At 35.2% G+C, this 25,363-nt stretch overlaps 1 protein-coding gene across 1 annotated transcript in view; it reads right to left on the reverse strand.

Moving 5' to 3' along the window:
* Epac (Exchange protein directly activated by cAMP) overlaps positions 1-25,363 on the reverse strand; it is a 113,478-nt gene that overhangs the window by 11,233 nt on the left and 76,882 nt on the right. Inside the window, exons 5-11 of the mRNA XM_090159646.1 lie at positions 17,050-17,173; positions 15,618-15,892; positions 14,830-15,088; positions 11,679-11,925; positions 10,576-10,721; positions 6,427-6,503; positions 3,316-3,383 (exon numbers count right to left, since the gene is read on the reverse strand). Coding sequence (XP_090015772.1) covers positions 3,316-3,383; positions 6,427-6,503; positions 10,576-10,721; positions 11,679-11,925; positions 14,830-15,088; positions 15,618-15,892; positions 17,050-17,173 — 1,196 coding nt within the window. The remainder of the gene's footprint in view (positions 1-3,315; positions 3,384-6,426; positions 6,504-10,575; positions 10,722-11,678; positions 11,926-14,829; positions 15,089-15,617; positions 15,893-17,049; positions 17,174-25,363) is intronic.

The raw sequence follows: 25,363 nt of genomic DNA on the forward strand, positions 1-25,363 counted from the left end.
ATGTGCGACTTTTGACGGGTTGCGTTCTTCTTGTGTTGGGTACTGTGTTTGTTGCTCCTAGGTGGAAACATGCTTTATCATTCAAATTTGAACTGAAAGTAGAATTTTCGTTCACAATTGAAAGGTGAAGTATTCATTATTGAATTGTTTATATAATGTGGCTAAAACATTCATATTTGAATATTTCCGCCCGAAAACTTTACGTCCATTTCGACTCACGTCTATCTACAAGTTGACTAGACATAAATACGCTTATTATGAACCATACAGCGCCCTTTATGACCTTAGAACGAGGCAACTGTCTTTGCATGCGCGCGCATTGTATATTTTCAACTCTCGATGGCCAAACTTGTTTTTTGTTCAAATTTGAATGCTTTGGTAGGGGTTGAATGGATCACAAAAAGGAGTTGGAGAAAAAAAGGCTTTTGAACGCTTTTTTTTTCAATTTTGAATGCAAGCGTTCATATTTGCACAGTTTAAAAATCCTTAGTGTGACCAAAAAGCCACTTTTTCCATAAATGCCCAAAAGCTGGTCAATAGTCGATTATATTTAATTTTTATTTTCTAGGTACGAACTTATAGAGGAATATTGCGTGTAAAAAGCTTAATACCACTTGTTTGATTGATATTTTCAAATTAATTATTTTATGGCTGTTATTTGTCACAATACGACAAAAATATGGCGAAAAAGTAGAATTTTAAATTTTATGTATTTATTCTGAAACCGTCTCTCAGATATATAATACTAGGTTGGAGAAATGACAACGATATTTAAGTGATTTTTTTCAATAAAATTATATTGTCCACTATCAGCTATTTTTCACCTGGATATTTCCTGAAGTTACTGAGTAGAAAATCAAAAATAAACTATTGTCTCGCGTTCAATTATCTGCGGGATTTTCGTCTGCCAAAATGCAAATTCTAGTTCACCTAATGGTCTTATTCACCGTTTTATCATCCACTCAACTGTCGCATTATCCAAATTATCGTCCACCAAGTTTTCGTACGCCAAAATGTCGCGCACAACTAATTGACGCATTCTGAAAATAATCGCCCGCCCAATTGACTTAATCTTCCACCGCAAATCGCTGCCTTAGTACCAAAACCAGGTAAGCGAAATTGATTTTTTGCTGTTTTCGAAAGAGACATAGACCTTGTTTCGAGCTAAAATAAGGGATCCGCCTTTTTGTACAAACCATGATCGGTAACACTGTTGTTAGGGTTGTTTTATAAGTAGCCAGTATAAAGGGTAAAATAAGAAAAGTACCATTTACATTTCTAGCCAGTACAAATGGTACAATGAGAAAAGTACCATTTAAATTGTAGCCAGTATAAATGGTACAATAAGAAAAGTGCCATTTAAATTGTAGCCAGTATAATGGTACAATAAGAAAAGTGCCATTTAAATTGTAGCCAGTATAAATGGTACAATAAGAAAAGTGCCATAGAAATTGTAGCCAGTATAAATGGTACAATAAGAAAAGTACAATTTAATTTGTATTTAGTATAAATGGTACAATACGAAAAGTACAATTTAATTCGTATTTAATTTGTAGCCAGTATAAATGGTACGATAAGAAAAGTACCGTTTAATTTGTAGCCAGTAAAAATGGTACAATAAGAAAAGTAGCATTTAATTTGATGTTTTTCAAACTCAAAATTCAAATTCAAATTCAAATATATTTTATTTTTTAAGTTTTTAGTATTTTTGGTTAGAGGGCCAAATCAACTTGCGACTTATAGCCCTCTTACAATATTAAATAATACAGTTTTGGTCTAACTACTACAATATTAAATAACAAAGTAACAATGTAAAATAAAACAATTCAAAATAAAGCAATTTAAAAAGGAACCGTACATACAATAAATAAAACTAAGTTAAAACTGAAAAAAGTACAAATTAGGAGTTGGGTCTACTCAGTCTCAAGAACTATTCTTTTAAAAGTGTTTTTAACTTCCATTACCGTTTTTAAGTTTGCAATTTTATAATAATGTAAGTTGAGTAATTGTACGCCGGCGTAAAATATAGAAGTTAATTTTTTGTTGTTTTACAAAATGGCGTTGCTATCATAGTATTTGCTCTTGTAATTTTTTTAGTAGAGTTCATTTTAAAGAGAGTACCTGGCTCGGATTTTACACTTTTGTAAATAAAATTCAAACATACAAATTTATAAATTTGTGTGATGTTAAGTAGTTTACTCTGTTGGAAGAGTGGTCTGGTATGAGAAAGCCATTCCTTGTTATAGATATTTCTCAAAGTACGTTTTTGTAGTACTTGTATTCTTTTGATATTGTTGTTACATGTATTTCCCCAGACCACAATTCCGTACAGGACACGCGAGTAAAAAAAACTATAATAGAGCTGGAATAAGATTGATCGCGGGAATAATTGTTTACTCACCAACCAGAAGATCAATATTTTGTATTTATAAATAGGTTTACCCCCATTTCGCCCAAAATAGTTCTCCCAATTCCAATTTCTCCCAATCCCATTTCTCCCAATTCCCATTTCTCCCAATCCTATTCGTCCCAATCCCATTTGTCCCAAAATAGTTATCCCAAATCCCATTTGTCCCAAAATTACACTTGGTATAAACATTAATCTAAGTTTTATTTTAATATGCAAGTACATCAAATTTTGCCCATATGAATATGGTAAACCTAACCTAACCTAATCTAACCTAACCTAACCTAACGCCAAGTCAATTCACATATGGGCCCCTTCCTATTTTATTAGACAATGTCGTCAAAAAATATAATGCCGTCAAAATGTTACGCTGTATTTTTTTCGACATATCGACTCGTACCGATGAGATCTAAAACCGCGCAATTACCATAAATTTGGAAAATAATGATTGGGAGAAAGGGGAATCCATATTTTTGGGAATATTGATCGTTGGGAGTAATGGGAATCAATTTTTTTGGAAAACTTGATCGTTGGGAAAAATGGGAATACATATTTTTGGGTTAAATGAACTCCGGTTCGGAGAAATGAAATTGGGACAAATGGGGCACCATGTTTTTGGGAGAACTGATAACTTTGGGAGAAGGTAAAATTGGGTTAAATGGGAACATACCTATAAATATTATAAATGGAATAATAACGTGACATATCTACATATTTAGATGATTATTGGATGATTGTATGGACATGGGAGTAATTTTCCAAATTAACCAACTTCAATCACTTCTAGTTGAGGGAGGGCGGACAATGCTGCGAAACAAAGTCTATACTACAGAAGAATTACTTCGTAAAATGCACGCAATTCTTATTAAAGTGTTATTTCGGAAATGCAAATTAAAATGCTATTATACCTCGGTGCATCGTTGACTAGAGCTAATTTTCCGAAATCGTCACCGTCATGTAAACTGCAGACGACACCCTGCAAAATACAACGATTTGTAAACTATTAATAATAATTCAAAATAGTTTTTTAAATTGGCAAATTAAAATTCTAATGACCTTGAACTTAACATTCAAGGTCGTACAAAGATTATATTGAAGAACTTTATACAGGGTGTCTCAATTTGCTCGATCAGGCCATTTTTCTCAAAATGTATTTATGCTAGGGTTCTGAAAATTTTCAGGGTTTATTTGTTAGGTATGGAAGGCTTTGGTTACTAAATTTCAGAAAAATCGAACGATTTTGTGCCGTATTGGAAAATTTATTTTTTCACCGGTAGGTGTCACGCAAAATGTTTCAATAGAAAAGTTGTAGGGCATAGTCGAAAGTGTAAAAATAATTTTGGTTCGGTTGAAAAAGACCTATTTTTAACTGAGTTTGGAGGTCGTGGGAAAAACAAGTTGTACTAGCAGGCAATAGCCTTTAACGAATTGTAGGTAACATGCATTTCAGTTATAAGATTTCGAAAAATAAACAAATAATAATTAGCCCACGTGACAAATGTTTTTTAATGACTTTTACAAAATGTTTTCAAAAATGCCACCTTCTGATGCAATGCACAAATATGCACGATGTTGCATAATGCGAAATGCTCCCCGAACCATTTCTGGAGTCACCCGGCGACATGCTTCGATGATTCTTTGTCGTAAATCTTCAATGCTCGTCACAGGTGTTTGGTATACGTAGTCCTTTGCGAATCCCCAAAGAAAAAAGTCGAGTGGTGTTAGATCAGGGGATCTTGCAGGCCAACGAACAGGACCAGTTCTTCCGATCCATCTTCCAGGAAACTCGTCGTTTAGATATGCAACCACGTCACGATATTGGTGAGGGGGCGCCCCATCTTGCTGGAACCAGATGCGTCTGTACTCGGCCAGAGGAATGTCGTCCAACACGTTGGATATTTCATTTTGAAGGAACTCCAAGTAGTTTTGACCGTTCAGACGATTTGGCAGGAAGAACGGGCCAATAATTCTGTCACCTAACAGACCAGCCCACACATTTAAGCGAAACTGCACTTGGTGGCGGTGAGGAAATCCCCAGTGTGGATTCTCGTAGTCCCACATATGTTGGTTATGACGGTTGAAAGGCCCATCTCTTCCGAATGAACATTCGTCGGACATCAGTAGTTGATCGTGAAAATCCTGGTGTGCGTCAGCCATGAGGCAAAACGTAGTTTCGATCGAACCCTAAGTCAAAGCTGGCAGTCCTGACGCTCGCTCGAGGATAGGCGACGAAGTAGGCAAGTATGGTGTTTTCCATGTCGATGTCCTGGAGACCACGACCACGAAACCTCGGATTGATATTACCCCAGTTGTCGAAGTCGCGGACCACTCTAAGAACCGTCGTATGACTTTGTCTGCAATTGGGAAATCTTCGTCTAAATAACTGACTTACTAGAGTAGCATTACGACGACCTTCTCCGTAAAATAATTCTAGCATATGAGCGCGCTGATCTCGAGTGTAAAGAGGCATACTGGACAACAATCGACCAAGCTGAGATAATGTTTTAACTTTGAAATGTAAACGCTTTAAATACTACTCGGACAATTGATATTTCACGTTAAAAAACAACAAAAGAAAAATAAGCGTAATTTTTGGTCAACAAATCTTTGTTTGATGATCTTACTCGTAACCACGTCAAAATGGAAGACGTGGTCTTTGTCTACTTTGTCTAATTAGGTGTTGAACGTAATAATTTTCTTTAACAATAACTTTTTGCAGATCTGATTATTAACTACATAGCTGAAAGCATAAGTGCCCTAAAATAAATGTACATGTGTGTTGTGATTATGTACGATTGTTTACGTTAAAGGCTATTGCCTGCTAGTACAACTAGTTTTTTCCCCGACCTCCTAACTCAGTGAAAAATAGGTCTTTTTCAACCGAACCAAAATTATTTTTACACTTTCGACTATGCCCTACAACTTTTCTATTGAAACATTTTGCGTGACACCTACCGGTGAAAAAATAAATTTTCCAAAACGGCACAAAATCGTTCGATTTTTCTGAAATTTAGTAACCAAAGCCTTCCATACCTAACAAATAAACCCTGAAAATTTCAGAACCCTAGCATAAATAAATTTTGAGAAAAATGGCCTGATCAAGCAAATTGAGACACCCTGTATATATATCAGAAACCGATAAATAAAAGCTCCAAAATAAGGACTTATGTCCAAATAAACAAAACAGAGTTTTTTTAGTCAAAAACTGTTTTGATTATTAAAGTTGAAATGTTCATGACATATTTCCTGTAGAAGAAAACATTTGGAAACGAAAATTCGATTTTATAAGACTACTGCGAAAATGTCTAGAAAATCATGTGTCTAAATTCCAGTAAAAATATTATTATTTATCCCATTCTAAGGTTATCTGGCTTTGACTCATCGTAGCACCCTGTATAATATTATTCATGTCAAACCATTTCTTCTCGAGAATTCTAGGATATATTTAAGACCGGTTTAGGTAATCCAATTATCCCGTTTTGATTTGTATTAATTAGAATAGAAATAACATCGTAAAACAAGTTTATATTCGCTCTAACAAAGTCTCAAAAGGAAGCGAACTACTTTTACCGCGGCAGATTACAAGTACTAATAAAACAGAAATGGGGAATGATGGAAGATAAACCTGAAAAATGCGTTGGACCCTCAAATAGTTCACGATAACCTTTCTCCTTCTGAATTGAGACAAAACAATTTATATTAAATCCATTTAATTTCATGAAATATGTCCTCCCGTGAAACATGTGTCCTCATAGCTTGGCTCTTTTTCCTAAATTCTGGAAATTAAATTCCTTTAAAGAAGCTAAGAAAACTAAACTACAAGTCAAATACGTTATAATGCAACCATTTGCCCTATGCAACGCCATATTTTTCTCGGGGTCTCTTCAAACCTTGCCGTATCTGGGCCAGAATTGTCGAAATAAAATGCCACAAATGAATTGAAGAAATTACCTGTGCACGGACCTTTATAATAACGTAGGCAACGCTAATGGTAAATAAGAGAAGGATAATGTCCTTACCTTCCCGTAGATTACAACGTCGACGGACCCTCTTAAAATTATGTACCAAGATTTCCCTTCGTCACCTTGGTTGAACACTAGGATTGTTAAAACAGAAAACTAATTATTTTACAGTTCAAGCATATAGAAAACCGACGCGAAACGATTTGATACCGAATTTTTTGTTTTTAATATACAATTTATTCACGAAGTAAGTGTATAATACACAGCAAGCTGTGACTAGTGAATGTCTGCTCGACGTACACTGATTTGTAAAGGTATTACTGATGTGTTTAGCACTATACATGGACGAAAACGTACCGGCTGGTATTAATCGGAAGGACGCACAACATTTAAATCGGACAATGCATTTTGAATATAATATAAGATATATTGCAAATAAATACATGTGGGGTGACGGAGTGGTTAGCATTTTCACCTCGCAGCAAGCGGAGCCGGGTTCGACCCCAGCTTGTGGCACTGGGTGAAAACTCCGAACCACTCCTTCCGCGTTGAGTTTGTAAGTTCTCTCGTAATTTTTAAAGGGGTTTTCCACCGAGTTCCCTTCGATAAAAACTTAACGGTAAAAGTGTAGGGAGCTGTTGGCTAACGTAACATGAAGGGCTTGCCACCACCTTCCTACGCATTGTAACCCGGCCACCTGAATTAATGACTTTAAACGTCGCTTGATGACTGAAGCCTAAGGTGGTCGGTGACTTGGGTATTAGCCTAGCTGATTATTATTATTATTATTATTATTATTATTATTATTATTATTATTATTATTATTATTATTAATATTATTATAAAAGATATTAAGGTCGACGTTGAAATATGAATACATGCGATGTCTAATTTTGTTTTAACGTGAAATAGTTTAGCGTCAAACAATCAATTAAGCTTGGTTTCCACTAGCACTCGTCATAATGTAATTTTCTTTACGCGCTTAAAAATATTTGTACATCGGACTACATCCCCAAGTTGAGTGACCTTCGCAAGATACCGCTGCAATTTCAACGTTTTTTACACACAATCGTAGAGGATTTGTGTGTATTTGTTTCATGTATGGTGTACGCCGGTGTTCGCACGATTTATCGCGTTACGCAAGAGGTACAAAGACACATGATAAGTCAATCAATTGCAAGTCCTCACCAGCATTACTAACATTTGTAAGATCGGGTCCCGGAAGTGGGACATTTGCCTATTTTAGTAATTAAATCCGACTTTGTTTTATATTATATTTTTTGTTAGTATATACTGATTATTTTTAACTACGTTTTCGGTTGCATTAACAAATTTTAATTTTAAGTGATATTTCTGGCAAACAGGGTTTTTCACAATCAAATTCCCTGACTTTTCCAGGTTTTCCCTGACCATCTCCGGAGATTTTCCCTGACTTATTTTGCGCCAAGATTTTGTATTTTTAACCTATATTTTTGTAAAAGTTTCTTATTTTCCACTGAAATTATTTTTCCTAACATTTTCCTGATTTTAGACCAACTATTAAATTTCCCTGACTTGTCCATGAATTCCAGGTTTTCCAGGTACCGTGGCAACCCTGAAGAATCAGGGTTAAGCATTTACCGCCAGAACTGTTCCCATTAAAAATATAAAATGTAGAGATTAAACCGAATTAAACTACAGAAACTCACCATGAAATGTATATTTTATCGCGAATCGTATTTCGAAAAATATCGCGATTCATTCAAAGATCATTAAAAAAGGATAATTATCTCGTAAAAGAATCATTATATACTTCTGATTTTAAGTTTGAATAAAGCTCAACGGGAAAGAGTCACTCGAAAATCTTCAATTTCAACCGAATTACTGGATAAAAACAACAAACAAATCCTGGAGAATCTCATTTGCCAGAACTGACAGCGAACAAGTATCACGTATTGAGAAGCTAGTCCGAATCGGGGTCGCCATTTCGACAGTTTACAACAAAGCCGGTAAAAGAACCCTATAGTACTGTGTTCCCATGAAAAGTGTACAGAAATGGTATCCTATTTCGAGGCATTCCGCGGTCATCGCTGAAAGCATTTCGATGTTCCGTCCTTTAGAAATCCCTTAAGGGCCAACGGGCCGTTCCGCAACTGCATCCTACAAATCCGGACGTCCACGTCATATTCGCTTTGAAATTTATTACGTAAGGATGTCGTTGAGTAAAAAGAAAACTTTTTTAAATAATAAATATACCCACGATTGAAAATGTCAGCGTGTAATCTTCAAACTGCCAGTGACACCGCGTTATCAGCTAGACAGAGCCGAACGCGACCGACCAAAAAAGACGCCTACAAATCTAAATATACGCTCTGGAAACGGCGAAATGAAAGCGAAAATAGGATGTACTTGTTCGCTCACCCTTAGAATAGAGTTACTTTTTTGCGCGGTGTATTTCCGCAGCCGTATTGATTTCGTGATCAATAAAAAAGGCTAGACTGCAAGTCCAGTCGAACGAATTCAACAAAGTTTGTTTCCAAGTTTGACGTTTTATCGGAACGCGCTCTGAATAGCAAATTCAGAGCGCGGCCTATTGTAGAAAGAGAGAGAAAACCATTTCCCGGAGAGTAATGATCATTTGAAATTTGCAAAAGCTAAATCTGTCTACTAGCTAGACTGCGGGAAACATTTCCATTACTTTTCTTCGCGGTTGACGGCAGACCATCTGCTTTTTAGCCCAAATTTAAAATGCACCTCTTCCCGGCTTTGGCGATTTCAAATTTGAATGAAATGGTTGGCTAATCTCACGCCATTTAATTGTTCAGCGTGACCCAGAAATAACCCGTGTCGATTGCAGCCAGTGCAGAAGTATATAGCAAACATCAAAAGTATATAGCGACCAGCAGAAGTATATAGCGACCAGTATATCATATATTAATTTCGAAAAAAGTATCCACTAGTCATGCGGAAGAAGCTCTCTTCTTCTCACGCGGAAAGGGTGCGAAACCGCGGAAGTATACTCTGTCCGTTACTTCTTTCGAAACATATATTATATACTTCTGGTTTTATTAACTTTCCTTTTAACGATATAAACATTTCCAAATTATACCTGATGGACGTATAGCGTGAAAGACACATTTGCGGTGATGGATAATTCTGGACATGAGATTTAAAACTATTTCTGGTGGTTACTAGTATTTTTTAAAAACCAAGTATTTTTTACCTAATGTAACGCGGAAAATATTTAACATTTCTAAATTAAAATCTACTCTACGTGTAAGGTTGATTTAACCATGGTTTGCTAGATTAAACCATGGTTGGCTAGATTAAACCATGGTTGGCTAGATTAAACAATGGTTGGCTAGATTAAACCATGGTTTAAATCATGGTTTAAAACAAGTGATTTTTTTTATAAAAACCAAGGGTTTTTTTTTATTAACTAAAAATTATTCCAAAAGGTTTGCACATTTTCTTACCGAAATGATTACAATTCTAAAACATTTACAAGGTGACCACCTTTCCTATATTTTCAATACCTTCCTATAAATGCATTAGGATTTCTCATGTAGTATATAACGCGAAAGCATTCCGTCGTCGAGTACCCTTCTTCATCTTAAATTTCACTTTATTTTATCTACTGTTTTTTTTATCAAAATCCTTATTTTTGTTTATGGCTTTTCGTATATTTTCCTTTAACTCGCTTGAAAATTTCCTACTTTGTCTATAAAAATTTCGAGGCATTTTCCTGGTCACCCTGCATTTATACAAAAACCAAAATGAAACTAAAACTAAAACTTCTTTCTGGTGAGGCTTGTAAAAACCGAAACCAAAACTAAAACTTCATTCTGGTGAGACTTGTAAAAAACGAAACCAAAACTAAAACTTCATTCTGGTGAGACTTGTAAAAAACAAAACCAAAACTAAAACTTCTGGTCACGTGAGACTTGTAATAATACTCATATTAATTTTTAGTTGATTGGTAATATGCAAGGTTCGTAAAAATGCTCGCCGCGCTGGGTAATATGTATGCACGGTTAAAAAAAAACGAAAAATAAATTAAAAGTAAAATAAAGCAGTGTTTAAAAAAAACTGATTTAAACCAAAAACCTTGTTTAAACCAGAGAAAAAAAACGGTTTTTTTGGGGTTTTTTTTCCAACCCTGGATTTTAGCAATTCTATCACATTTCATGATTCTACAGCTAAACAAAAAACAGAACTGAAACTTACGAACTGTTCCCGCTTTGGGATGAGACTCGAAAACCAGAACTCCCGCGAGTTCCCTTTTGACACTGTTCGAAAGATGCGACAACGCTTTGATATGAAGCAGTTCCTCGTAGATTATCTCCAAATCTTCCACCGTCCGGTCAACGGGCCTAAATTGGAAAAATTGCATTCGTTCTATCATGAGTTAATTAATATACTGGATAATATTTTGAATGTTCGGATAAGCAGTAGCCGAGGCAGTAAACAATATTTACTAGCTAATGGCATTTAATCGATATTAAAACGATACCAATCTCTCAACCGATATATTAAGTTTGTCAATACTTCAACTGATATTAAAACGTTGCTAATCTTTCAACCGATATTAAAACGATGTCAAACTATCAACCGATATTAAAACGATGATAATCTATCAACCGATATTAAAACGATGCCATTCTTTCAACCGATATTAAAACGATGTCAATCGATCAACCGATATTAAAACGATGCCAATCTATCAACCGATATTAAAACGATGCCAATCTATCAACCGATATCAAAAAGATGCCAATCTTTTAACTAATATTGGAACTTTACCAATATTTCAACGGAATTACGATTTGCCTGAAATTAAACCAATAATGATATTTAACCGATATCAAGTTTTTAATAATAGAAAGATATACTGATATTTCAACCTATATTATATTGTGATTTACACAATTTCAAACCTCTCTTTTTATTTTAACGATATAAAACGGATGATAGGATTTTTCGTTATGAAACTGATGTTGTGATTTAACCGATATTAAACCTATACTGCGATTTTTCGATATGAAACTGATGTTTTAATTTAACCTATATTACACTTATACGGTGATTTTCCAATATTAAACTATGCTGCGATTTTCCCATATTAAACCGATTCAGGGATTCTATCGGTCTATTAAGCCGATATGAAACCGATGCAGGGATTTTATCGGTCTTAAGCCGATATGAAACCGATGCAGGGATTTTATCGGTCTATTAAGCCGATATGAAACCGATGCATGGATTTTATCGGTCTGAAATCAATATTCAAGCATGGAGTTCAAGGTGTGGATTTCAGAAAGCCAAGTACTTACGGCTTTCTAAGGATCATTCGGAAAACTGCGTCAGGGGCCATCTGTACGAGAGACGCCAGGATGTCCTGCAGTTCCACATCGGCTCGTTGTCTTTCCTCGGCGGTTGGTGGCGGAATGGAGTTTCCGGATTGCGCCGGTGCGACAGTAGAGGTCGGCGGAGGTGTGGTCGGGTCACCACCAATGGCCACGTCGTCACGCCGGAAACGGTAAAACAGATACTTGTCTTTAAACTGGTGATCTCCCAAAACTATTTACCAAATATAAAAAATATTTTACTGAGATAAATATCAATTGGTTCTTGAGTACCCGGAATGGTACTTGTACGGTTGAGGACACGGAATGGTATTTGTCTTATCGATCCTTCAGTGTCTTGAACACATCATGGAACAAGAAATTAAATCCACCAGCGTCCTCAACAATACAGATACCGTCAAATATCCTCAATAAAATTCATCCCATCTTCAAAAGTGCGATTAACATCACTAATTTTTAACCCAAACAAATAAAAGACCGTGGAAATTAATTAGATAAGAATTTAGAAGGCATGCCTTTCTTTAAGATTAGTTTATTTTATTATAATTTTGAATACGGCAATATGAGTTCAAGTATAAGAGAGGCGGAGGGAAATTCTTCTTAGATGTAAGGATTAGAATCAACGCAGCGGCGTTTATCAAAGCAATGTTCTATGGACTTAAGGAAGTAATTAGAAACGATTGACGTAGCTCTCCTTCGCGCAAAAACAAATTTGAAAAAGTAGAGGAATAATTTTAATACTCTTGAATTAAAATACTTATTTTGACCGCCTAAATTTCGTTGCTAGAGCCTTTATCTCAAGGCTGTAAAATTTTAACCAGATAAGAAAATACGTGATTCTAGAAGTTAATAAAATATCTCTTGTGAGATAAGTATTCATCTCGCCCATAAATATTAAATATGTACCTACGTAAGCTTGACGTTGGGTACAAATTTCCCACCAAACCGCGGTAGGAGGAAAAATTCAGCAGAATGGGCCAAACAAACGTTCTTTTTATGGGCCCGGTACGATCGAATTTAAATGTAAATAAAAAGGAAAATACCGAAAATAAGTAATTTAATTTAATTATCATTAATTTAAATTCAGACTACGATATCTTACGAGCAAAGTAGTTCTCTTAAAGAATTTTTACTTTTCTAAGGTTGCAACCAAGTAAAACTAACCAACTGGAAATTGAATACTTTCTGGTTTGAAGGATAATTATTGGAATTTGTGAATCATAAAACAGCAAAATCGGATTACAGATTTCCTGTCCACTTATTTTATCCTCCAAGAAAGAGGTGCAAATGATATCATTAGATCTACTCAGCACTCGACTCAGCACTTAACTTTCGAACTTATGGTTGATCAACGAGTTAGGTTTAACAGAAGCTAGGGCAGCGTTAGTTACTTTAAAACCCCCTCATAGTGCGGGTTATCAGTTGATTTTTCTATTTAGATCATAATCCTTTTAAAAGAACGTTGTTATTATGGTGCTACCATAAGTTTATAATTAATTTATCACATAAGTGTTGCGTAAATTCCTATCTTCTGCGTGCTAATTCTTTTGCTAATAAGCGCTATAGACACTTCAATAAAACCTAATCAGCAATTCACTAAGGAAATAATTACATAGAGGCGGGATATTCAAATGGTCCTTGCAAGAGTTGGTTTAAAAAAAATTATAAACGCTAAAATTTCAGTTATGCTTAGTTTCCACTTGCACTGAAAGTTGGTACGTGAAAACAAGCTTAAAGCCCCATTTTCATGCTCGCTGGTAGCGGGTAAAAATCGACAAAATCCGCTTCAGCTATACACTTTTTCCATTTTCCGCGTCGATCTGTTTCAAACAGATATTTTAGCTTTATTTTCACGCTTGCGAGTGGCGGAAGCGAATTTTGACGATTTTTATCCGCTACCAGCGAGCATGAAAATGGGGCTTTAGGCCTAAAGCTTGTTTTCCACTGGCGCGCGCAACGACGCGTTTCTCAGCTTTGAAACGTTCAAACGTTTTTACGCGCGTAAAGAAAATAACATTATGACGCGCGCTAGTGGAAAACAAGCTTTACGGAGATTTTTTGCGTCGCCTCGAAAAGACCTAAGCCTAGGTTTCCACTAATGCCTGTAACGGTGCGTCACTCAACTTTCGGACGTACAAACGTCTAAACGCGTGTTAAGAAAAATACACTATGACGCGCGTAAAAACCTTTGTACCCGCCAAAGTTATGCGCGCTGGTGGAAAATAGGCCGAACCAGGATTTTGCGCGTCACCATCGTGCCATATTTGCGGTATGAAAAATTAAAAGCAGCAATATGTAAAATAATTCATATTATGCATTTATAAAATGAATGTCGAACTTGGTAGACTTAAGTATTGGCTTTTTTGGCTAGCCAGCGAATCTGATAACTGGACCTTAATCGAGAAATGCAGGCGTTAGAGCAACTGCGCATGCGCGAAGCGATGTACCCAAGAATTCATTAAAAATAGGAAAATAGTGTAATTATAGGAAGACATTGAAAATATAGGAAAAATTATAAAATATAGAAGGTGTGGTCACTCTGTAGAATCAAAATGAAATTAGATGCCAGTCTTTGTTCTTCTTTTTTAAATCATTAAACTAATTACGACGTTTGTTAAGTTTCAACTATATAAAAAGAATACAAAAGCTAATATAGATTTATTTAGAGCTCGACCAAGGGTATTTTATTTATCTATTAAAAACACATTTGTCAGAAGAAAACTGAAAACTCAAAGATTATAAAAAAAAACCCTAATAGAATCCAAGGAGGATTCGCAGGAAAATAAAGTTTCAATATTCAAGTTAACGCAATATTAATGTTTCGAATAACCACGTATGATCCTCGGAAACATTTAGAAGACCCTCGGCTGAGTTTGCAAGTTCTCTCCCCACAGGTTTAAGGGGTTTTCTCACGAGCTGTTCGGTTTCCCCTTCCTTAAAACCTTCTTGAGGTTAAAGGTGATAGTAAGTGTAGGGAGCTGTTGGCTCGCGTGGCATGAAGGGCTTGCCACCACCCTCCTACACCTGAATTCATGGCTTTAAAAGTCGCTTGATGACTTAGGCCTAAGGTGGTGCCTTGGGCATTAGCCTAGCTGATGATTATTATCCTTGCTCTTACCGTGAATGATGACCCCCTCTTCCAGTAAAGATTGCCACATTCCGATGGCTTGAGCTCTGGAGTGGACTCTGACCCGGGAGGAGCCGTTGCCACTGGAGCCGCCGAGGGCCAACAGCCAGTCGACCATTTCACTGCCCACCATACATCGTTTGAACATCTTGACGTGGTATTTGCGGTCGCGAATCAGTTGAGGGTTGTTCGCTAACATGAGGGTCCGCAGCACCCAACCAGCTCTGGCTGCTTGCTCAGACGGTTCAACCTATAATACGTTTAACACAGGTCAGGGTTACAACAGCTGATATATTTGTCAGTGTTAAAACAGGCGATATATTTGTCAGTGTTAAAACAGGCGATATATTGGTCAGTGTTAAAACAGGCGATATATTGGTCAGTGTTAAAACAGGCGATACATTGGTCAGTGTTAAAACAGGCGATATATTGTTCAGTGTTAAAACAGGCGATATATTGGTCAGTGTTAAAACAGGCGATATATTGGTCAATGTTAAAGCACTCGAAAACGAATGGTATATGGTTGGAAAAGTAGTATTTAAACAGAGAGGCTGTTTGCCTGTACACCGAGATTACGCTAAGAGTACGCGCTGTATCATTACCCGAACTACGCGGATTACGGCGAGATAACGTACTCTTTACGGAAAGCGAGTACCCTGATTACCCAGAGTGGCCAGCCCCTCCATTGTAAGGGAAATGTGATTGGAATGGATGTTGTTTCAACACTGCTAATAATACACTACCGAGAAAAGATCGAATCCATAGCATTCACTTCTTACTTGTAATTCAATCCGAGGTTGTTTGAGGGCGAGCTGATTTTGCTGCAGCCTGTGAACTGCTCGAGGACCCCCCGCGGCCACGAGCAGCTCAATCCTTTTGTCCAGCATGGCCACCGACGGCGGAAGCGCCGAGTGAGGCAAGGAACTGCTCCGGTGAGGGGACATGTTTGGTTCACTTCCAGATGGATTGGCGTTGGCGATCTGATGAAGTTGATGATGCGGAGCTTGGGGAATGCCACCTACGCTACGTCTGTGCAAGGACAGCGACCCGTTACCTTTCAAAGACAAAGATATATGGAAGTTAAAAATCAGGCATCTTTTTATTAAATGTATTGTCACTAGCTGTTAGCTAGCCTAGGGGTGATCTGATTTTGGTCATTTTTCTAAGACACTCGGGACCTAGGAGTAACAAACACAGCAACACACAAAAGGAGAAAGCAACCCGTCAAAAGTCACGAATTTTCTTGCGTATATTTTTCATTGGTTTGACGCTTTAGCACCTGGTGCCGTCGGAAGGGGAAAATTCAGAAATTGTCTTCCCCCTTTCCGTAAAACGTTCAGCATAAAGGTTCGTCTAATGAAATTTGTACACAACATTGCGTAAGCGTGTTTAAAGGCTAGCTGCGTTCTCCTTGTGTTTGTTGCTCCTAGCTCTGGACAAGGTAAAAATGCTCATTGGTATTGCTCGATTAAAGAAATCTCGAAGAAAAATACATTTACTTAAATAAAATTATTATCTGCATAATCTCCTTCAACTTAAATAGAGAGTTTGTGCTTCGTAATCTGTCTAATAAGACGTATTTCTGAAATGTTTGCTATTTTTAATTTAAAAACAATTTACTCCGAGGAAACACATCATGGATATTTATTAAAGATTTTAAAATAATTGAGCTTTCGACCCGTAGGTCTTTGTCAAACCACGGCCAACCCATTCGTTGAAGTTTCTATTGTAACCTACAAGCAAAGATATCTGTATGAGTTGAGCGCCCCTAGCGGTATATTATTTTTAGAGTTCAGCGCCACGCTTGTTATAGCTGGCTCACGGAATTTCGGCGGATGGGTTGGCAGCTATAGCGCGATATCAAAGTTGGCCGTGGTCAAACTAACAGAAAAATTAAAATTAACAAAGGACCTACAGGTCGAAAGCTATTTTTTTTAAATCTTTAGTAAATACCCATGTGTTTCCTCTGTTTTCATTGGTGATTTAAATAAACTATTTAAATACCACTTGATATAAATCACCAATTTACATTAAGTTGATTAAAATCAGATAACTTGCAAAGTTAAAATAAAACATTACATTAAATTTTATTTTACATTAAATAGTCTATTTTATATTTCAGTGGATTTAAAACAAAATAAATATAAAATTACGCCTATTTTAATCAAATTAATTTTATCTAATTTGAAAAAATGATTTTAGATTACTTACTCGTGAGTCCTGCGGAACTGAGTTCGACAAATGTGGGAGGAATATTGTTGGTGTTAGTGTTGGCGGAAGACGTTCGAACATGACTCAAAGGAGATATGATATCTTCCATCAAGTGACGATTCCTCTGCAATAAACCAAATTTCATTGGGTTCAAATATTATATTTTATAGCGCAAACTGGAAAAAATATAAACTAGGTAGTTCCACATAATACCGAAGCATTAACATAACAGCATAATTCTTAAACATTCAAACATTTCTTGGACTTAAGGCTCGGCGTTCGGATAAGAAATTTTCCGTTCATTTATTTTATATCCATATCCGAAAATTATCCGAATAAAAACTTATTTGTTGCACATAAAATCTATAATAGTCGCGAATAATATCAATAAATAAACAGTTAATCGAATTTTTTAAGATTAATTGAAATTTAGGAAGTTAATTTAACCGTTTCCCGAGCTCTACTTGGGCTACAATAATGAATTTCATAAATGGTTTTCACTTAAATACCAATCTAATTCTTTATTAATATGGGAATATTTATTTGACTACAATATGGAATGTATTTGCCAGACTTATCCGCGCAAGTTAGATGGTAATTTTACTGTTAAGTTGCGTACACATAATAGTTAATTTTTAGCGTCTTAGAAAAAAATGCCTGATCACCACTTGTTCAGGTAAAAATAATAAATTAATAAATAATAAAATAAATAATTAAATAATTAAATAATTAAATAAATAAATAAATAAATAAATAAATAATTAATTAAATAATTAAATAAATAAATAAATAAATAAATAAATAAATAAATAAATATATAAATAAATAAATTATGAAACCTACTCACACGAAACTAATTTTGCTAGTTAATTAAGTGAGAACTAATCACCTTTTATTAATTAATATTAAAGATAAAAACTAAATACTCCCGCATAGAATACAGTCAAACATTGTTAACTATAGATTATCTTAAAAAAAAGCTCGAAATTTAACCTTTTGTAGTAGCCTAGCTAATTATTATTATTAAAATTCATAGTTATTTAGAACACACGACGGAACCGAAATAATAAAACACCAAATCCGTCGAAACAGAAACGATAATTTGAGAATTCTGCACCGAATCTTCGCGGGCACTTAAGAGTCACTTAACGTTTATTAGACTAAGACATTCCGTTTCGATTGATCTTTCTAAAACAAGCAAATACAAGGTGGGTTTTAAGCGCATTCTGCACGCCCGCTACGTAAAAAGGGCGTCTTGATTTTCCTCCCAAAACAGGCATCAGCGCCGAAGTGGGTTTTTACGTTGATCGCTCACTCGGAAAGAGCTTTCCATTTTCACGAGACCCGATAAAAACAGACCACCGGCAGTGAAATGCGAAAACTACGCAACTACGATTTCTACGTTCCGAGTTCGACTTATTTTTCCTACTCCGATTTCGAAGATATCGATTTATTCGACTTATTTTTCCTACTCCGATTTCGAAGATATCGATTTATTAGACCATTTCGAAAAAGCTTACGGGGAAACAAACTTTTAGAAAGAAAAATATTATTGATACAATTTTAACGCTAATAGTGCCAATTTAAACGTTTTACACTATTTTAAGTGAGGTTTTGTTTAAAAACTATAATCAAAAATTTAAAATGTGGAATAAGCAGAAACGGTAAAAAAATATTTTAAAAATGGATTTATTTCCACTTAGAAAGAATCATAATGTTGAGAGTATTTTATGCGTTGTTCCAAATCCTCCTCATGCTTTAACAATGAGCTCTTTCAAAAAAACCAACCCGATATCTCAAACGAAGCGCGCGCCGTTGACGGAAAATTAGTCTGTGATGTTCAGGCATCGTCTAAACCCAGAAAATTAAAAAAAAACGGATTAAACGAAATTGGCAAATACGTAATCGATTTTTACCTCTCGTAAAGGACTATGTCCCCTAGGAGAGGTTTTACAATCACCGTGTCTGTCTGTGGGTCTGTCTGTCTGGGCTGCGAACGCGTACGCATTTTCGAGGCAAAGTGTAATCACTGCGTTCGCAGTTTCTTGGAATTAGTATTAAGCTTCATTGAAAATCAGACACTTTTCCGAGGCGAGGTATATTTTGGCTTGCCAACTTGTTATTATTTACATAGTTTATCAAAAAGCTTATAGAAAATTTTGGCCAAAAATCTTTTACTATTTAATGGCATTTGAATAATATTTTTCGTTCGAAATCAATCGTTTATTAAAGGTTATCCTTTGAATATTACAGTTCAACAAATATGCAGCTTAAGCGAGCTATCGAATCTCGAAACGTTTCATGATTTCGGTGGTTGATATTTTTCCAGATGGAAGTTCTTTGAATTTCGATGGCAGACGCGATTAAATATTTAAATGTAATGTACTATATCAGAAGTATATAAGAATTCCCTCAGGTACAGTTGCTCTTCAATTTTTAAAGTTCTTCAAAACATTTTTGGGGATAAAAATATAACTGGAAATATATTTTTGTACATTAAAAGTTTCAAAAGTTTTAATTTTCAGTTTTCCCTAGGTACAATCGTATTTTCTATAGTAAAAATATTCAGTCCGTATGATAACAAATCACAGCTGAAGCGAAATAAAGGTCCAGCTTTGATACTATGGATACTATGCTAATCCTATTTACAGAGCTGTAATTTTATTGTATATGGCGAAACTCTCTGGTTCGAAAATTTTAACATGGCGGGCATTTTCATACCACCGATGGGGAAGATTATCAACTTTTGATTATAAAGAAATCTTTCACGACAAATAAAACGTGGAAAAGACAGTTGATACCTTTTTACATTATAGTGTGGAACAGTACTTTTTCCCGTAACATCCCCTGAAAGCAAAATCCACGTACCTTTTTGTATGTTCGAAAAATATTGATTGCAATATTTCAAAGAGTAGGGTGTAATGAAGACGCGTGCTTTACAGACAGTCCGTCCATTCGCGAATATTTGCCATGAAAGACTGCCGTTTCCACAACTGTGTAAAAATTAATCATACAATTTAAATAATCCAAAACCGTGTAATTCGCGGTACATGGTTTTCGCTTTCAGATAACGATACAGCTTTTTTCCATTACGAGAGTTTTATTCCATTACGTTCTATTTTTAAATTGGTTTTCGCTCGGTCAAATTTCTGTGTCAGGGTTAACTCTTATGGTAATTGGTCACGTTCGATTTAGGGGTCACCATACGCACCCACAATTTTCCCTCTAAATTTTCGTCACGAATTATATTTAAAGCAAATGAAACTAAAATTACGTCGTTTGTGGTGCAAAACGTTCAACGCCACTAACATTGCATTCTTAAAGGGAGTGTGAACTTCCTTGTTTATGTTGGATTAACGAATTTAACATTTCCGCCACCAGGTTTAACAAAAGCTAGGGATGATTGGCGCTAGTTACGTTATAAAAAAGGCGTATCGTGTGTTCCTCATTTAGTTCATACTTAAGTACGTTAAGCAAATTTCGAACAATTTTGAGCCTAAATAGTTCAATTTGTTTATAGTGACTCAATAGAAAATTTTCACGAATCATTTAAACACGGAAATAAGTTACAAATGAAGATATTAAATTAAAATGTTTTTATTCTTATAAGTTCCGGTTGGAAATTAGCCTTTTACAGTTAATCGCAGTCAATAAATCATAAAATATGAAATAAGAGATGCAAAAATAGTTCATACAGGGTTGCCACAAAATTTTCATATTAAAATTCCCTGACTATTACCTGTTTTCCCTGACCATTTTAAGAGATTTTCTCTGACTTTTTAAGGTCAAAATATTTATTTTATATTTATTTTTTATCAGAAATCAATAAATTTAAATGGACTTATATTTCAGTAAAATGGTTATTGCAATGTTGAAAATATTAGCCAAACTTTCAAGGAAATAAATGAGAATCAAAGAATTTTTCATATATCTAAAGTAAAATTAACTTTCAAAAAGTGTCAAGAGAAAATCTAATTCCCTGACCTTTTACAAATTCTTTAAATTCCCTGACCTTTCCCTGACTTTTTGGGGCCATTTTTTAATTCCCTAACTTTTCCCTGTTTTCCCTGACGCGTGGCAACTCTGTCATAGCAATAACAAGCTTTAAAGTGATACCATAAGTATATAATTATTTGTTCCACAAGCGTGTCAGGGTGTCGGAAGTATTACCGTTAGCTATATATGTAATGACGTAGAATTGACCTCAACCAAAAAGATAAGCGCCTCTAGCCAGTAAAACACGCAACTTCAAAAAGACTTGATACAAAGTCTACCAAAAATGTGCGGTCATTCTAGAAATGGCGCTCTGCAAGGTGTGAACACGCGGAAGGGTACTTGCGTTCTTATGTACAATTTAATTATAAACGTCTGGTTATATACACGAATAGAATTCAGATTCAACTCTGGCAGTTAACGATAACAAATTTCCGCGACCTAATACAGATTTTCAATGGAGATAACGATATTTTTGGTCGTTAATTCTTAACGATCGGAGCAGCATTTGGCGGACCAGGGGCTCGATTCTGAGATTATCGGTAAGGAAGTTAACGGGAGAAAATCCTCGTTAACTTTGAAAATTGTCGCTAGCGAGAAAAAATGCAATTCTAAGGCTCTCGTTAAGAAAATTGTCGTCAGAAGAAACCTAAAATTGTCGACAAAAAAAAAAGAGCCACGAGCGACAATTTTTTTTAAAGATGGCCATATTTTTGAGACATAAAATTTAAGATTTAGTACAGGAAATTTAAAATAATCGTAATTTATAACATCAAAAAGTAATACGATATCGAGCTCAAGCATTTGAATATGATGAGTATAGATTTAAGCGTTTATTTACGGTAAAAAAGAACTCACGTATACTAATTGTGATAGGCTTGGTGAGTTTATCAGAAACCAATACACTGGCAATACCAGTGATGAATATTAAAAACTATTATTAACTTACTAGATTAATATATCTAAAAATACCATAGTTAAGTAAATTATAACACTAATAAATTATTCCCCTCGGGTGTAATAACAACAAACAGTTACTTTTACCAATTGATTATGTTTTTAAAAGCATCGGTTCCAATGAATTTTGGTGAAGTAAGATGAAAATATTTACCAAATACTCAACTAGGAATTTTTTGTACGTTTATTAACTCAAGTTATTCATTTATTATTCACAATAAACACTTGTTCTTCTTCTTCTACATCTAAAGCTTGGTTTACCTTATGTTTGTGTCAAAGCCGAGAAACGCGTCGTCGCGTCGCGCGCGCTAGTGGAACCAAGGCTTACAGCTTAAGCCTAACCTCTGTAGAATAAAACATTAGTACTGTCTGCTGCTATGAAGGATGAACGAAACAACTGATAAAACGACGCGCCGCTATTGGCTCTAGCTAGAGTGAAAAAACGTGACTAAAAATTTCTGTCGTTAGCGTCTCTCTCATAACACTGCCGTAACGAGACACGTCTTAGAATACCAATTTCATTAACGTTAAGAAATTGTCGCTTACAGATTTTCGTTTCGCCTATCGCCAGAATTTTTGTCGCTAGCTTAACGATAGCCTCAGAATCGAGCCCCAGACCTCTTTCTAGGAATCCGAAATGTCTGATTGAAATCAATAAATTATTTTTTTAAATCATTGATTTAAATCACCTATGATATTTCAATGTATTTATGAAAATGTCAATTCAGAGCAAATTTTTAATTTAAATATTTAAATTTATTGAAGATTAATTTTAATTTACATGACATTATTTATAAATTTATAATGAAAAACCGGCATAAAATCTAAAAAAAAACAACAAAAAAGCACAACAACCCATACCGTAAATTAAGTGTAAAATAACCATTAATGAAAACCTAGTAAAAGCCAATATCGAAAATTTCGAGTAAGTAGAAAATTCCAGTACATTCGGGAATGATACACCAACGGGAACAATTTCAACCAGGCCAAAAAATTCCCGTATGAGTTAAACCTGTAAAGAGGGTTTCTCCATGGGACACCCGTACTATAAAATAAGCTTTTCAGTTACAGCAAAACGTCTTTCAATATAAGCCATTCTTACATTTTGTACGAGTGTGTACTGATTTCGAAAAGAAAAGGTCTGGAGTTTCCAGTGATTTAACACTACGGTTCAGTGATTTACGGTGATTTTCTAAAGCGAATTATAGCGATATAGATTTTGGAATCTTGGCTTCACATTTACAGGGTCCCCAGAGTCCCAGTCAATACTGCTCAAAAATATAAAGTATTTAGAGGATATTTTTTTCATTATTGGATAATTATAGGATTAAATTGGCAATTTAAGAAGTTTTATTAGGTTTAATAAATGAAATATGGGCGTGTTATAGCGTGTATTTAAATGGAGTAATTTTTTTTCGAAATTTTCGCTTTACGAGAAAAATTACAAAATTAAATTTATTCCTTGTCGGTGTGTTAATCTTTTAAAATTTTATCAATTGGAATTTAGCCGAATATGGTAGTAATATAGGATATATAGGCTAACCAAATGGAATTATAGAATTTTATAGGACTATTCCAGAACTATAGGAAAATATAGGACTTATAGTATCGTTGGGAGCACTGCATTTACACCCGCAATATATTTTTCTAACGTAAAAATTCTAGTGTTTAAGACAGTTTTGATGATTGTCCAAAACTTGTCATTTCACAAATACAAAAACTGATTTTAAGGTTTTGAAGTACGATTTTAATTCTTATTGATTTATATACCTGAGGTTAAAATCGTTTAGTTTTCGGCTAGCGCCATCTGGTTGTCAAATGCTGTATGCATTACAGTATATTATAATTATATTCGCGACTGAAATGAGTCTAGGTGGCTAGCTTCTCCGAGGTAGCGCCTATGAACTAACGTCTGCTACCGACAAATTAAAAAGTCATAAGAACATTTTTCATAAATAAACTTATAAAAATATGATCAAACGATGCAGACATAATATTAAAATGCAAGTATCATTATTTATAAAGTCAAATTTACGAATAACGATGAGGAAAAACTAATAGCGTCTGCTTTAGCCGCTACCTATCTAGGTTTCAATGGCAAACCAAAGGGGGCGTAGCGATAGTTTTAGGTCGCGAATGAAGTCACGAAGACAAGACTGGTGGTTTTGGTACGTTTTCTTATTTAATTAAGAACGGATTTATTTCTACTTTCGGAGTATGGCTATGTGGAGACGTTCCGCAGACACCATGGCCGAATAATTACTGGACTCGAAACCTAAGTCAAATCTCCGGTTCCCCAATTTGCATCGCCTGTCAGCGCTCCTGCCGAGAGAATCGCGAAATATTTCTATCCAAATACAAAACACGTGCGTAAAAATGTCAGATGACCCGCATTGAGTCGTCTGCTCCGCTGTTTTTAATAGAAGTGAGGCTTTTGGAATTTTAATAGGGTATAGATTGTTCAGTAATAATTGTATTCGAATAAAAATGAAAGGGTAATGATTTAATTTATTTAAATAGAAAGTTCGCTTTAATGTTTTTGCATATATAGTTTGTGTGAAGGTTTAAATAGATCATAAACTTAATAATGCCTAGTCAAAATGGAAATAAAATTGTAAGCTTTGACGACAGGGCACGTGTTTAGTACTTGGATAGAAATCTTTCCTATACTTGACACTACGGCGCTACAAGCGGCGCTGCCGTAGAAGCACCATACACCTTTCGTAGAGCTAGCTTAAATTGTCTATTCTCGTAAATGTTTCTTTATTTACCATTGTTTAAAATCTGTTCATATAAGAACTGCTATTTCATGGTTTACTAAATTTTATTTCAAATTCTTGAGAGCTTTCGAACCGTGCACAAAAAAGAAAATGCACAATTATATCGGCTTTCCGGAATTGCACTGACTGGCAGCAACGACTAAAGTGAGAGTTGTGAAATTTTTTGGGTATTACTCTTAATATGGGAAAGCTTAATTCGCATTTTCAGAAAAATCGGAAAGTAGTTTAACGTTTTTCAAGATTTTAGTTTTTGGTGGGAAAATGCTAGATGAAAAACTTCAACGAGAAAGTTGTAAAGAAATATCGAAAATGTACCAATTTTTAACGGTGATACGAGGTGATGAAATAGAAACAAGTTTGTCATAGGAGGCAATAGTTTTCAGAGTTTTGTACGTAAATGTCAGAAATGGCTTAAATCATTCATCCAAAAATTAATTGAGGCCTATTAGTTGAGGTCTCAATTTTAATTTTATTATTAGGCCTACTAATAAAACATTTCTTTCGCTTTTGTATCTTTCCGTTTTAAAACAATTTTCGAACGATTTTGAGTCTAATCAATCATGCCACTTTATTCTCGCGAACAG

The sequence above is a fragment of the Leiobunum rupestre genome, chromosome 10 (genome assembly GCF_980474605.1).
Source record: "Leiobunum rupestre chromosome 10, qqLeiRupe1.1.hap1, whole genome shotgun sequence".
In the NCBI taxonomy this organism is placed as follows: Eukaryota; Metazoa; Arthropoda; class Arachnida; order Opiliones; family Sclerosomatidae; genus Leiobunum; species Leiobunum rupestre.